The sequence below is a fragment of the Pezoporus flaviventris genome, unplaced genomic scaffold (genome assembly GCF_033815535.1).
Source record: "Pezoporus flaviventris isolate CSIRO_AGI_PZ_B2104156 unplaced genomic scaffold, CSIRO_AGI_Pfla_v1 ptg000007l, whole genome shotgun sequence".
NCBI classification, from domain to species: Eukaryota; Metazoa; Chordata; class Aves; order Psittaciformes; family Psittacidae; genus Pezoporus; species Pezoporus flaviventris.
The window spans coordinates 92,434,071-92,449,711 of record NW_026892555.1 but is presented as its reverse complement, the minus strand read 5'-3'; the positions used below and the strand labels follow the sequence as shown (position 1 = coordinate 92,449,711).

The 15,641-nt window shown below is 42.7% G+C and overlaps 1 protein-coding gene across 5 annotated transcripts in view; it reads left to right on the top strand.

The window, feature by feature from the left end:
- Positions 1 to 5,680: 5,680 nt before the first annotated feature.
- Positions 5,681 to 15,641, top strand: part of KIF13A (kinesin family member 13A) — a 108,562-nt gene continuing 98,601 nt past the window's right edge. For all 5 annotated transcript variants that reach the window (XM_061449556.1, XM_061449554.1, XM_061449555.1 and 2 more), the window contains exons 1-2: positions 5,681 to 6,059; positions 6,304 to 6,394. In XM_061449556.1, coding sequence (XP_061305540.1) covers positions 6,005 to 6,059; positions 6,304 to 6,394 — 146 coding nt within the window. In that variant the 5' untranslated portion in view covers positions 5,681 to 6,004. The remainder of the gene's footprint in view (positions 6,060 to 6,303; positions 6,395 to 15,641) is intronic.

Sequence of the window (15,641 nt, the reverse complement as noted above, 5' to 3'; positions counted from 1 at the left end):
TCATTCACTGCGCTGAATATTGTGATGATGTTTCTAAAACACTACTGCAGTACTGTACCAGAGGCAGGGAGAAAACATCCTATTTGATCAGTGAAATTGCATTTGGTGTTTTCTTCCCCCACAGCAGGGAATGTTTCAGCTTGATTGAGATGTGGATGCGGCTGCCTCAGGGACACTCGCTATGATTGTTCACCTCTGATTCCAGGGTGGCATCCACACTCAGGCACTCCAGAGTGGGTGTGGAGGCAGAGATAGGGTCCTGCCAGAGCTTAGGACCCCATCTAGGTAAAGCCAGAGGGGTCATCCAAAACATATGTAAATTAGCCTGTAAGAACAGATTTAGTCTGTTCACCACAGGCTCTTCTTGCCTGTAAGCCGACTCTGTTCAGAGTAGGTTTAAGCTGCAGTGCCTGTTAAAAGCAATATCCTACACAGGAATCGAAAGACATGTGGCTGTCAGCCACCTCATCTGGCTTTCAGCAGCATCTCTCAAGCAGGGGTATGTTTGGGTGCCTATATTCTTTATTTATTCCTAACACTGGCTGTTAAAACTACTTCTTTCTGAGTGTCAGAAGAGCACTTGTCACCACAGTCCCTTTCTGAGCCCAGTGTTGCCATAAATATGTTGGACTTAAGAGAAGATTTTCATGCCTCCAGCACAGCTTTAGAGACAGTCAAAACAGATCTCCGGTAAGACAAGGGTGGCAAACATCCAGCCTGACTAACATCCAGCTTGAACTGGGACCAAAATGGAAGTGGAAAAGCAGTGAAAAGTGCCCTCAGCGAGGTCACTGGGTAAAATCCTGCTGTCGAGTACTCTGTCGTAAATTCAACATATGTGTCCAGTGGGGTTACTTGAAAAGTAACCTGAAGATGTGTGAGAGACACTAATTTGGTTCCCTGTGTACAATTATGGGCAGGCACTTGCATCCCTAGGTGCTCTCTAAATGTATTCTATTTAATTAAATATACAAGTTTGTGTGCATAACAGGACACTTATTTGTGTTCTGTCACAAATGCAGAGTCATATTTTATCCCATCCCTCCAATATGAAGTATTTCTCCATTCAAGAATGGCCAGGACTCTTTTCTGAATGCTAAGTGCTATTTAAAAAAAAACTAATTATCCATTCTTCTTTTCAAACATCAGTGGAAGATTTAGCAAGTATTTTATTAGAGCTATGATGTCTTCCTAGGCTTCTTCCAAATGAAAGTGTAATATATGAGATTATTAACCTTAAAATATGTGTTGGTTCCATTATACAGTATTTGTTCATTTACCTCTTTCTCTCAAACTGGATGATGCTGTAATTCATTTGGGCTGAAAGTAAAGTTTTGTTTTCTCTGTTAATTACAATTGAAAAAAAATGCTCAGTAAAAATTTGGAAACTGACAGAAAACTTAGATTTTGGTCAATCTGATAAAATTAGTGCCTTGGGTTAAATTTAGTAGTAAAAACCCCTCATCATAAGCACCTTTTGGATTTCAGGTACTGTAAAATGAAATCCTTTGTCTTTCTTTTGACACCAAAAGAAAATCACTGCTTTGCTTCCTGTGCTCTCATTGCTGCCAGCTCCTCCTCTGCTCCGGCCCCTGACGCGAGATGAAGTTAGACATGCCACTGACAGCACGCACAAGTCAGGCACAGCAGGGTATGTGCCGGGGATGCTGCCGACAAGATGGATATTCCTGGCAGGCACTGTGACATTTCTCCCTGCCCTTTGCTGAAGAAAGGAGGTCAGTGGAACATTCTGCCCTACCGGTGGGGCTTCAGGCATCAACTCCAGGTGTACAGCATTGCTCCCGTTTCCATGTCAGGGAGTAGAGCAGTCAATCCTTCTGCTTAGAATATATGGGAAGACATGGGTATGCCTTCATGTCAAATCACATTATCTGTGTTATGCCTTGGGAAGATGAGGAGCAGTTGGAACTTCTCACCAAACTACAGTAAGGAGTGGTTTTCTTTACGCTCTTTGCTGAACTATGGTTTGATGGAAAAATATATGGAAATGCTGAAAGGGAAGAAACAAAAATGAAACAGATGGAAAGCAAGAGACAGGCAAAGACTCAATCCTGGCTCTAGTAAAGCTGCAAAAATCCTATTGACTGCAGTGTTGCAGAACCAGAACAAAATAGGGGGTGGAGGAAAGCAGGGAAAGGAAAAGGAAATCAGGGAAGGATGGCTTCAGATTATATGGTCCCCACAGTCCCATCCCTTTTCCTCTCAGCCACCATTAGTCTCCACTTTCTACAGCTATCCTCTTTTCTCACTGCTGAAGCAGTGAGCTGTCATTTCTTATCTGGTTTCTCCCATCCATCCATCAGCATGTCTGGGATAGCTGGCAGCTAATTCTGATGGGTGAATGATCCATCAGTATCTCTTGCTGGTTCCCACGGAGCATGTGAACTGATCAAGCTAACAAATGCTGACAGGTGAGAGACATTCATCCACAGTTGCTACCTGTAGCAAAGACAGAGATGTACAGGGTTCCATATGGTAGCTGTGTTCAATGGGGAGATACAATTCCAGAAGAGAAACATCAGCCTGAATTGCACTTAGCTCCTGCAGTCCTTCACAGATTGCTCTTTGGGCTACCCAACAATCTCATGGGGCCTCTATAATGTAACCCTCCTCCTATTCTGCTGTAATGCCAAAAGTTAGGGGAGGCCAGAAATACGTTCTGCTGCATGCATGCTGCCTAATAGATGCTGTTAGGTCATCGTACAGAGGTTGCTAAAAGCCATTCCTCAAGAGGACAGAAAAACTTGGTGGAACCAGGAGCTCATTCTTGGCAGGTGTTTTTCAGGGCATGTTGGTGTGAGTGAAAGGGCAAAAATCCTTTTCCCCGCTACCTAACACTAAAAAAAGAAAATCAGGATTTCACAAGAAGAGAAAAGTTGAAGCCTGTATTAGAAAAAACTAGGTTGCATCTCCCTTTTCAAACATTTTTGCATGGCTGCCTTTCTGCACCTCCAAATGGTGAAATATAATTCCAGACATTAGCGAAAATCTTCCCAGGGCTCTTTCCATTGCCAAAATCATAGTCAGTCTCATAAAGACTCCCTTAAGTTTCTCCTCAGCTAATATTGTTTTTATTTAATCTTGCAGTGATGTAGTTTTTCCACTAAGAGGTGGAAAATTGAGACGGAAGGGAGTATTTTCCCTTACATCTGCTGGCGGTCTTCTCTTACCCAATTGTGTCCAAGTTTCACTGAACAACACCCTTTCTGCACAGCCATTTCAGACTTCATGCCTTATCTTGAGCCAGCACTTACTTTGATCTGGGTTCTTAGAGTCTGCAGACATAAGTAGGATGTCTCATTTCAACACTGTTCCTTTTCTTGTTGAGCCGCATGCTTACGATGCATTTCATAATGAACTTCATTCCTTATGCCTACTTCCATAGGCAAGAAATCCACGTGCCCCGGCTCCTACTGCTGACGCTCTCCAGATGCCCGGCTCTATTTGGTAACGCTTCTCTTTCACCGCACTAAGTGCATCTCTCATTTCCTTCCAGCATTCTTGCAAGCCATGGCCTTCTGGGGCAGATGGGCCTTCCCCAGAGACATTCCTCTCAGTCACTTTGCGGTTCTGGTTGGTGTGCTGGCAGCCAGGGTGTGTGTGTTGTTTATCTTCTAAGCTCTATCTGCTGTTTTCACCTCTGTTTAAAAGGTCTGCTCTTTCTCAGTGCAGCAATCTATTCATCATGTTAACCCATGCTACCTGCAATGGTTTAGCCCCAGAGCAGATAGAATAATCTATCTCATCTGGGTTTCAGCCTGTCTTTTCTGTAAAGAAAATGTTACAAACATTGCTATTTTGCACTGGGACTCCTGCCAGTTAGCTGCATTGATGGTAAGGATTGATTCATTGGAAGATATTTTATTGAAGCTAAGACAACACTTTTAGGGAGAAAATGGAGTTTTGACAGGACACTTCAAACAGAAGCCTATCCTGGGATCATAAACCTAATGCAGTTTTAACTAAAAATCTTTCTCATCTTATTGACTGGAAACTCAGCCATCCTTGGAGCTTGTGCTTGCTGGGGTAACGCATTACTGTTTGTAATGCTTCACCCCCTGACGTTCAACCCCCACTGATAGTAGATGGACACAACCTTGTCTTGTGGTGTTTGGACAGGCACTTATCCATGATGGCCCACCACTGCCTGGAAAAGCATTATAGCATGAGCAGCCTCAGACCTGTCATAAGGAGGCAAAGTCCAGGCTGGGGCCAGGGCAGGGCTTGTGGCTCCCTCACCTCAAGGTGCAGCACTGCTCCCAGGCCTGTGTAATGCACAACACACATGTTTCATCCAGGTCATCCATGCTAGCTCCAGGCCTGAGCTGTGATGTGCTGGTTCTGCACCTGGGTCAGGGCAATCCCAGGTACAGCTACAGATTGGACAGAGAAGAGATTCAGAGCAGCACTGCAGAGAAGGACTTGGGGGTGTTGGTGGATGAGAAAATGAACATGAGCTGGCTTCAGTGTGCATTTGCAGCCAAGAGAGCCAACTGTATCCTGGGCTGCATCAAAAGGAGCGTGACCAGCAGGTTAAGGGAGGTGATTCCCTCCTCTACCCTGCTCTTGTGAGATGCCACCCGCAGTAAGTACTACATCCAGCTCTGGGGCCTCCAGCACATGAAGGACGTGGACCTTTTGCAGTGAGTTCAGAGGAGGCCAGGAAGATGCTCTGTGGTTGGGAGCACCTCTCCTGTGGAGGCAGGCTGAGAGCTGGGCTTGTTCAGCCTGGAGAAGAGAAGGTTCCAGGGAGATCTCAGAGCAGCCTTGCAGCACCTGCAAGAAATCTGGAGAGGGACTTTTTATAAGGGCATGTAGTGACAGGATAAGGGGAGAAATGGCTTTAGCTGACAGAGGGGAGATTTAAATTAGATATAAGAAAGAAGTTCTTTCTTGTGAGGGTGGTGAGGCCATGGATCAGGCTGTCCAGAGAAGCTGTGGCTGCCCCATCCCTGGCAGTGTTCAAGGCCAGGTTGGATAGGGCTTTGAGCAACCTGGTCTAGTGGAAGGTGTCCCAGCAGGGGGGTGGAACTGGATGAGCTTTAAGTTCCCTTCCAACACAAACCATTCTGTGATCCTATGATTATTTTCTCATCGTGCATCACACATCTTTTGTCACTAAAAGTCCCCTAGTGCCATGGCATCCCATTCGGGGTGGTCTGTGGGCTTTTCTCTGTGGCCTTTCCTTGCTGCAAGGAAACCTCCTGCCCCGAGAGGCGAGCTGCAGGATGTGCTCTGACAGCGCGCCCCTGCGCAGACCGCGACGATGGCTCTCGGGAAGAGCCCGGGGTCACAGCCCCTCGCCAGCCCCGATCCCCACGCCTCCCCCAGTCCTCGCTCCCGCCGTCTTTACGCATGCGGGGCCGAGCGCGCCAGCGCCACCTTCCCTCCGTTTTCGCCACTGCACAAGCTGCCCTTGCGCATGCTCACTGGGAGGAAGCGGCCGCCCGAGGCGGGGGGGGGGGGGTGGTGTGTGTGTAACTCCCTCTCCTTGTGTACCGAAGGCGCTCGGGTGTTTCCGTTTCTTTCCTGCTCCGAGGTTCTTCCCCGCCCCTCGCCGCTCGGGTGGGCGCCGCAACCCAGGCGGCACGGCAGGAGGAGGCGGAAGATGGCGGTCGGGATTGGCAGGGAGGTGGCGGCGGCGGCGGCAGCAGCGGCAGCAGCAGCAGCAGCAGCAGCACCAGTTGTGCAAACGAAGCCGTGGGCAACCAGCGCCAGAGCCCGTGTGGACCGCGGCTGAGCAAGGAGGCGGCTGGGGCTGCGCCACCACAACCCTCCCCGGCGCCGGACTCTCCTCCTCCTCCTCCTCCTCCTCTCCCTCCCTACCTCCCTCCCTCCCACACCGCCTCTCGCCTTCCCCGCCTGTCCCGGCTCCCCGCCCTCGCTCCGGCATGGACGTTGGTGCTCCGCCGTGTCGCTGTGCGCGGCGCTGTGAGGCCGCGAGCTGCCGCTGAGCGGGGCCGCTCCCGGGGGTAGGGGGAAGATGTCGGACACCAAGGTGAAAGTTGCTGTCAGGGTCCGGCCGATGAACAGGAGAGGTAACCGGCCGGCGGCGCTGGGGAAGGGGCGGCGGGGTGTGGGGAGGGGGCGGCACCGGGGCGCGCCTCAGGCGGCTTCTTCCCCTGGCCGGAGGGGGATAAACCCCCTCACAGCCCCCTCACCACCACCCCCCTCCGCCGCCGGCCCGCGGTCCCTCGCACAGGCACGGCTGTTCCGGCGGCGGGGAGAGCAGGGGTGCTCTCCCTGGCCCCGGGTACAGTCCCCCGCCGTGTCGCCTTGCAGAGCTGGACCTGAATACCAAGTGCATCGTGGAGATGGAAGGGAACCAGACTGTGCTTCACCCTCCGCCTTCCAACACCAAGCAGGGAGAAAGGTAAAAGCCCAACTCGCCGTGCCCCGTATGAAAAACCCAGCCGCGGCTCCTCAGCCTCGCAAGCGCTTGGCTTTGTTAGGGGAGCGGCGGGGTCCTGATGGTCTTACCCGGTGCCTTTCGGGGCAGAGGACGAGGACCGGCGCTGGCCGGAGGTCACTGTGTTGTGGTCCCGGAAAGCAAGGACCAGACCCCAGAGTGGGGTGTGCAGACAGAAGATCACTACTGGCCTGCCAGGTTTAAAAGTTGATTTTTGATTAACTGCTAAAAAAAAAAAAAAAACAAAAAAACTGTTGATTGGGCAAAGACTTTGACTGTGTGTGCTGTTTTCACAAATTTCTCTGCGGTGCAGGCTAATAACTTGATGTAACCTGTGAGGGAACAAGAAGCAGAATCTGAATTTTATGCTAGTGATGTGTTGTTTTTTTTTTTTCCTTAAGTTTGTTTGCTAGGTTTTAATGTATTTGAATTTGAAAAGGCTGTAATTGCTAGATCCTCTATTAATTCAGTGTTCTGTGAAGCAGCCTATGAGAATATGCTAAAATAATTTTGAAATGTGGGATTTAGTTGTGATGCCTCAGTAAAGAATACCCTTGGAAATAATCTAAAATACCAATGCACTAGACTGTAAAAATAGATCAGAACAGGAAAAGATTTCTTTCCTTTGAGGGAGTGTAGGGAAAGACGGGGAGGTGCAAGGGGAATAGTTACCTTGTATGCTTTATCTGTTCGGTTACCTGTTGATTGCTCAACTTAAGTTGATCTGTTTAATGCCAAAAAGTGTGAAATCATTTGCATAGTTATCTGGACTTTAATCTGAACACATTTCTACTACTCAAGGTTTAATTGTGAATGTTTCTGATTTAGTTTATAATAGTTATGAGGAAGCTAATGTGAGCTTTTTTTTTTTTTCCAAAGGCAATATCATGCTTTTGTAGTTTTACAGCGGAAAAGGTTGAGACATTTTCTGTTTTTACATGTCCAAGATGTGAAGCTGCTTCTTGCATAAATCCCCATATGGGAGTATAGCTGTAATCACAACAGTTTAACTTAAATCCAATTTGCATTGTCTGCAGAACCATTGTTGTGGTTAATATGCTTGAAAGATCTGTGCTTGTTTCCTGCCTCTTTCATAGATCTTTGTGTGATCTTCTACAAGTCATACTGCCTCTGTGGCTCTTAGCATCCCATTTGTATAATGAAAATCTTGTTTTTCTTGAGACTATTCTATTTTAGAAAGTATGGTTTGAGTTTTTTTCCTCCTGTATATATTGGCATCCATCATAACACTGCTATAATAAGAATGACATTAACTCTTTAAAGAGAGTGGATTTGACATATAAAACATGAAATACAAATTGAATTTACAAAGCAAGAACAGAATTAAGACTTAAAAATCATTGCTTCAGTAAACTAAAGAGCCTAAGGGCCAGATGGCTTAATAAAGGGCTTGTCATGTGTGAATTTTGCTTGTTGTGCATATTGGCCTGCAGGTATTCAGTGGGACACTGCCATGACTCTCATCTTTTGAGAGCTTTTGTGGCTTGTGTTTATCTGGCTTTAATACCTGTAATATATATAAGTTCTCTTACTTGCTTGGAATTTGCTTCTGATTCTGTGGCAGGGGCCTTCCGGGTGAGCTGCGACACTTGTGTGCGACCTCACTGTTGACAGCTGTGTTGGCAAGTGATAGCTGTCCTGCTTGCAGCCCAAAGTGAGGCTGGGATTTGGCTAGCTGTTACATGTGTAGCTTGTGTGTTTGAAACAACTGCCTCCTGTTCTTGGAAGTAACAGTCAGAAATACTGATTCGAAGTAACTCACACACATGCAAACATGTAGTTGGGGTATTTTCTTAGTGGCAAATGTTGTATGTGACCAGTTGAGGTGTCTAATGGACTTGTCACTTGCCTAGTGCCTTGTAAAGATCCTTACATTTTCTTCAATGCTAAACTGCTGATTTCTGTTTTTTGTATTCAAGATAAATAGTTTGATTTCTCATGATGAAAAATGAATTCTGTTCTTCTATGTGTACCCACCATTAAATGTCTGTGTAAACTGGTTCTGAAGTGCTGAGTAGTTGCTGCTTGTACTTGGATTGATGCCTTGGCAGGGCTAGAGATGTCAAATTGATTTTTGGTTTTCTTTGTGTAGGTTTTGGTGTTTTTTTTTTTTTTATAGCTTAACTGGATTTTTCTTTCACAGCAACTGTGTCACTGCAAAAATTATTTCACGTGTTAGGGTGATTAATTGGTCTGTCTCTACTATATGCATCACTTTAATATTCTGTGTAGTCTTACCTCTTCCATTTTGCATTTTATCTTTTTATATGGCAATTTCCCTTTTCTAGCTGAATGGAAGGACAAGTTTGTACTGCCCTTTGGAATAAGAATAAGTAGCCTTATAAAGCAAATTTGGTTTCCAGGGCTGCTTTTCTTAATTCATCTGAAGCCAAGAGGCTATAGGGTGTGGGTAGTAGAATTCAGGACCATGCTCTTTATTTGTTTTATTTTCTCAGTTATAATCTTAAAAGATACTGATAGGATTTTCAAAAGTAAAGTTAGGAAGCTCTTTAATAATTATATCATCTGCTCTTGGAAGAATGTCCAAGGTTGGGGAAATCAGATTGTACTAGTTTTGACTATTCTGTAAGGAGTTACTGAATTAAGTCTAAGTTCAGATGCATGCTGATGCAGTTGCTGAGTTTTGTTTAAGGATAGTTCTGAAGAATTTTTGATCGGTAATGCTTGTTTTACAAGTGGTGAAAAAGACCTAAACTGAGAGACAGTGCTGTCATTTGTCCAACTTTCACTATCAGAGCTAAGCAATAAGTTATAACCATAAATTAGAACTGGGTTCTGACTGCATTTTCTAACTGCTAGACCACACAGCATCTGTACCTTAACACTGCTACAAAATAGCAATTGTTATTAAATACAAGTGTTGTGTTCTTTTATACTCAGCAGGCCTGCTGTTCCCCACAGACACACGACTTGGAGTGTTCTAAACTAATGAAGGGGGAAAACCGAAACATAGTAAAGCTGAACAGTGAGTCTGAAAGTTCAGCACAGGAAAATTATTATCAGCTGAAATAATAGGAGGCAGAGTTCAGAAAAGAAGGGTTTTCATTAGCTTGTATCAGGTATAATCTCTGATGCTGGCAAGGCTTTTGTAAGTTGGTGGCTGGACTTCATACCTTGTTTTATTAGTAGGAGTAGTTTCTTTTGCATTTGCTTAAATGTGCTTGTGTGTTATTTAGTTTCTTCTGTCTCTTACCCATTTCCTCCCTCAACCCAATACAGATTTCCCTTTCTTCCCCAGAAGAACATTTTGTCTTTCTGGGAACCCTCTGTTTTTCTTTTTTTCCTGTCTTCACCTGGAAATCTGTATTTCCTTTCTCAAAGTACACTCTCCCTGAAAAAGATGTTCTAACTTGAAGTCTTTTAGAAGTGGGTATTATGTTTCAAACCCAATTGTGTACCTCCTGCTGTCTTCCTTTAAATGTTGGTTGTTGGCAATAAGGTACAGTATTGAAATGTAATTTGGAGGTAATTACAGCATGGAGTTACAATGCTTCAAAATATTTTGGTTTTTACAGTGGAAATTTCACACCTTTCTATGTCTATGAAAAATCTGGCTTTACCTTGGGGATTTTATTTCTTAATAGAACAAATCAGGTTTTGCTGGGTTCTTCCTCTGCGTTTGATTGTTAAAATATGCTTTCCTCCCTTTCCTCTAAGCAACAATTTTAACGCATAGGATCTGAAAAGTTTTAGTTCCCTGACAACAGTTCTTCATGACATGATTTTTTCTTTAGTAAGCAAAACGTTTGTCTTGACAGAAGTAAACAAGGAACTATGGAGACAGTAGAACTGAAATAATATTTCAGTTGCAGTTTTGACTGAAACACATACTCATCTGTTGGGCAACTTATTCCATTAAAGCACAGCACCCTTGTGCGAACTTTTGCCTTATTAAAAATCTCAGGGCAGAAAATGAGAAAGAAATCAGTGTGGAGCTGAACTTAAAATTACCACTTTATTTTTTTTTTAATTGTTATTATTAATTTCGTTTCTGAAAGTATCTTTCTTGCCTTTATTTAAAAAACATTTTATGGCTTGCTTGCTTTGTTGTCTTCCATCTTCATTTTGATCACAAACAAATAGCAACAAGGCCCAATTCTACTTAGGTAAAACTCTCACAGCTTTAAACTACTAAAGATTCCAGAATATGTGATATGTGGGGGCTTTTTTATTTTTTTTTTTTTTGTAGGTGTAAGCTATTTAATAAAATAAATATCTAAGAAGAGATGTGAGTGTATCTAGTTTTTGTAGCTCATGATACTTTCAAAGGTGAATATCTGAAGCACAGATTTCATCCCAAGACAGTTTGTCCTAAAGCTCTTGTTTCCAGAAAACAGCTGTTGCTCCCCCTGCCTTGGAGAAAACATGGTTCTGGATGGTCTTTAGTGCGTAGTCCTTCATGTGATGGTTGTGGCACTTAATCTTTTTGGATGTGTTACTTTGAATAGCATCAGAGATGAGAGAAGAATGCTGTTGTAGGGAGAGAAGATACATTTCTGGTAATGGTCACTTTCTCAGACTGAAACCTGTGGAAGCTGAAGTAGGGTAGCTGCTAATGATATTGTTATCGGAAGGAATGATCAATGAGATCGTGTCTTTGATGAAATATACTTTGAATTATCACCTGTCTGAGGTAGATCATAAAATAATAGCAGACAGCAACTTTTATGTTTGTGTGCAGGAAATTGTAAAAGTAATCTGACTTGGACCTTTTCTGTTATCTTTCCTGTTAGACCGCCATGTTCAGGATGTGAACTGTTAGCTCTGAACCTTTGCAGAAGAGATGTATTCGAGTTACGAAATATGTGTGGTTGGAAAATGGCATTTTGGGAGCTGTTTTTGCATTGCTTTAATTCATTCATGCCTCAGATGGGACACTAGATTCAGTTCCTTGAAATAAGTTTTCTTAAATTCTATGTAATTTGAAACAAAATGAGAAAACAACAAACTTGTAATCCATAATACTGTCTGGCATGGTTCTTGGTTCTTCCTGAGGTGGCCTGAACTGTGAACAAATGCAACATCCATTATATTACCATGTTTATAAGATCCAGACAGCTGTTAGGACCTTGTGCTCTGGCCTTAAAATGGCATTGCTAGAACTACCGTTGGAGACTGTTGGGGTTGTGGGTAAGTAACACTTAGCTGGCAGTATTTCAGAACAAAAATAGATAAAGTGTTTGAAGAGAAAGAAAACTGTGCTTGATATGACCATGTTTGGCAATCATTGCTTTGTAGCCATTTTCTGCTTTTGGACTACTGAGTGTTATGTTCAAACAGTCCGAGTAAAGTGAGGTTCAGCTTTGAATCTGTCCAATTTTTCTGGTTTGTGATGTTAGAAATGCTCACATTGTAGAACATTAGAAGATTGTTTAAAAAGATTAGCTGGCCTTTGGGGCACACTTAGTTTCTGTGTTTAGAAGGGGCAGGTACACATGTACCTGTACCTGTAAAAGCTTATTACTGCAGCCAGAGGTGTTTTACTAGTGGATTACTAGTCAATGCTCCTTGAATATGTTGTTTATTTAAATGAATTATGAATTTAAAAACTGTGCAGCTCTTTTTTTGCCCTTTTGTTTGGGGATATCAGGACTAAAATGTTTTAATTTCACCTCTTTTGCTCACTTGGTATAAATATTAGACAGCTTTCTTGTTTTGGAAACAAGATTATCTTTGTTCTGCTCTGCATCTAGTAGGTTTGTTAACTGTGCTTCTAGTAAGATTTCAGACTTATGACTAGATTCATTGTAATGAAATAATTTTTTCAAAATTAAATTATACTTGTGAACGTATTGTAGTGACCCAGGTGTGGACTAGATTCAGAATACCTTAGGAAGTGCTTAAGAAGTCCCTCTTCTGCAGACTCTGAGCTCAGAGGGAAGCAGTTCACACCAGCTGCCTTTCCACAGTGCTGGGGTTGCAAATCTTGTTATGAATTTTTGGGGACAAAGCAAATCCCTTCTTGGTCTCAGGTCTACAGTGTAGCATGCACAGGCTGTTGTTGTTCATGGAGTCAGTCTGGTGGTATGTCTGGTAATAATATTAGAGCTAAATTTTCAAATTTGTTAATGTACTTGTTGCAGTTGTGTTTGAGAAGTTAACAGATTCGAACGCCTTCATTCCTCTGCAGTTGAATGCAGATACAGTTGGCAGCAGAAGCTGCCTCTGGCTATGTTGCTAGTGTCTCTTGCATGGACAGACTGCCCTTAACAGTGGGAAAGCGTGCAGTGTCTTTGCCTACTTGGCCTCCCCTGGGTATGGTTTGAATCTATTAATGGAAACAATTACTGCCTACTATAGCAAAATGCCAGCTGCTGCAGCAGTGCTTTACAGATGCTGTTGCTTAACTGAATAATTTCTCCAATTGCTTGGTTCCTTGTATTTTGTGAGGCTCTTCAAGGAGGTGTGGAAGTGTTGGCTCAAGACAGTGAATCTTAGTGTAGCCTACAGAGAAAAGACCTCCACTGTGAAATGATGTGCACCACAGGACTCAACTATCAAGTTAACTTGTGATCCAAAGCACCAAGTTAACTAAAATAATCATGTTGTTGGCTAAAAGTAGTGTTGCTGTGTCTCTTTTTACAGGAGACAGTAAAAGGGGTACAAGCTTGTCTAGTCAGTACCTGACTTTGATATAAAAATGGTCATCAGAGTTTGAGGTGGAGCTTGAGTTGACTGTGTGTCTTCACGAGATCGTTGAGTGGCATGTGATGGGTGTTCACTGGCGGCTGAGGGAGGAGCTTGGTGATTAAACAGCAAACACATTGAAAAGTTGCTGTATGAAGGTCAATCAGAAAACTGCATTGCTGATAGGACTTGAAAATCAATGGCATGAGCTCAAGATATCCATGTTGATGAAGAGCAGGAGTTACACAAGCTGTTTTCAATGCCAAGGGAGGGTGTCCCTTTATGTCATTTCTTGTTTTGGGAGGAAAAGGAAATCAATGGCTTTCTGATGCTGTGTTAATTAACCTCTGCAGTTCTGGCCTTTATTTTTGATAGTTGCCTTTTAATCTAAAAAAAGTAATTAAAAAAGCCCCAACAACCTTCAGTCATCGAAACATCTGTTGAAATTTGTAAACATATCCTGAACTAATACATTCCTTGGTCATCAGCTGCGACCTTTATGTGGCATTTTGCTACATCCTAAGTCGAGACATCCTCAAGCATGTACATGCTTACCAAATACATCTACTTCTTCCTCAGATAATATGAAGTTAGTGGCTTATAAGATGTAACTTTTTCACTAGGAGGTAGTCTGAATGTTCCTTCTCATTTCACATAGATCACCACAGGGCAATCTATATGGTAATGGCCCCTAATGAAGTTCCTAATGGTTTATCTTCCTATAGTAACTTACTTGCTATATAAGTGTTAGAACGAAGATTTACACCGCAATTGCTCTTTTGACAGATAAAGCCATGAATGTATCTTGGTGCCTATTGATGGTATAATTCTTATTTTGAGGTGTATCAATCAGCACATCGGTAGAAAGGTGTGTCTGAAATGTTGCTGTGTACTTGTGTTAATCTCTGGTAATAAGCATGGTTAATGATGATGCTGAAGACAGGGGCAGAGCCTCACTGTGTACGAGCACCTGGGTATGTAACTTGTGGTCTGTTTTCTTGGTGCTAGCCCCACCAAACCTGTGCTGTTGCCTCTTCGTGTTCAGTAACAGCATAGATAGTAGGCTAGTATTGGCTTATGTTGTGATTTGTGGTGTCACTGTGTCTTCTTTTTGCAGTGTATGTATATTCAAAGAATTTTAAGTATTTAATAAACATGAATCAAAGCAGCTGCTGTTCCTGGAATGGCATGCTTATCTCTGCATGTGTTCATGAAGATACTGTTCAATATGTTTAAAAAACTACCAGGATGCATTGTGAACTGTAACCTTTCTATAAAGTTTGATGCTTTGTTTTAAAACCACATTGCTGAAAGTGTCAACACTTATTTTTTTGCCTGACTTTTTTTATTGGAGAGTATTTTAGACTTGCAAATAAAATGAAAAAATACACATGATACCCTATTTATTGAGTTTACATTTTCTCAGTCTACTCCACAGTCTCTTTTGAAATGTAAATGTCAATCCCAGGTATCTTACAAAAGCCTCCAGGCGAGTTTAATTTTTTTTTCCAGTATAAGGCTTCAAAATTCTGAATCTGTCTTGAGCTACTGAAATAATTTTTCTAGCATTAAATCCAAGTATGTGGAGCTGTCTGTTTTGCTTAATATTTTTTTTATATGATGACAAGGAACAGCAGATCTTAGATAAGAAAGCACAGTACTCGATACTTCTTCCCATGTGGTTTCCACTTTTTGTCTGAATTTATGATTAAAATCATATGCAGTGTGGCTCAGAAGGTCTTTCACAAGTTTGATTCTTTCAGAATTGAAGGAAAAGGATTGCGCAGTACTTCATAGTTCTTACTTTTGTTGCCTATTTATTTCAAATTCAATTCTGCTTTCTGATTCAAAAGCCAAGGCTTGTTTTACGGTAGATGAGCTTTTGCTAAAGACAAGTCAATGGAGCATTCCAGTGAAGGCACACAGCTGGCAGAAGTTTTCTACTGGCAAAGCTGCTTTATGGCCCTAAATGAGCAGTGTCCTGGTCTGCTTTGGGAAATTTCTTTGTCAGCATCTGTCAATGTGAGGGTTTTTTTATGTATGCAATGTGATGTAAGTCTGCCGTGCTCCAGACTTGTTTTGGCTCAGTAGTGCCATCTCCCTGAATGATGCAAGTCCTGAGCATTTTGATGATTTTTGGTATTTTTTCCTTGCTATTATGTCATGTTGTCATTCCCTATTTTGAGATGTTTATGAATTTCCATTAGATTTCAAATATGTTTTCAGAGAATTTTATCTAATGAAATCAGGCTGAAATATAAATTAGTCATTTGATAAAATAATGTTCTTTTATTCACTGTATGTAGGCGAAGATATTAAGACAATCTATCCTCTGAATGCTCAGCAAGAAGTTGTAAAGTTTGATTATGTATTTTAAAGAGGACTTTGACCTTATGTAAGGGAGTAAGAGTAGAAGCCATCTGCAGTCTTCCTCTAATTTGCTGTTGTACTGTACTGGGGTAAAAGATGGTTCTTGAAGGTTTTGTTGGGAGTGCATTACGGAGCATCATCCCACCACTGAGGCTTTGCTGCTTTGGAGCTT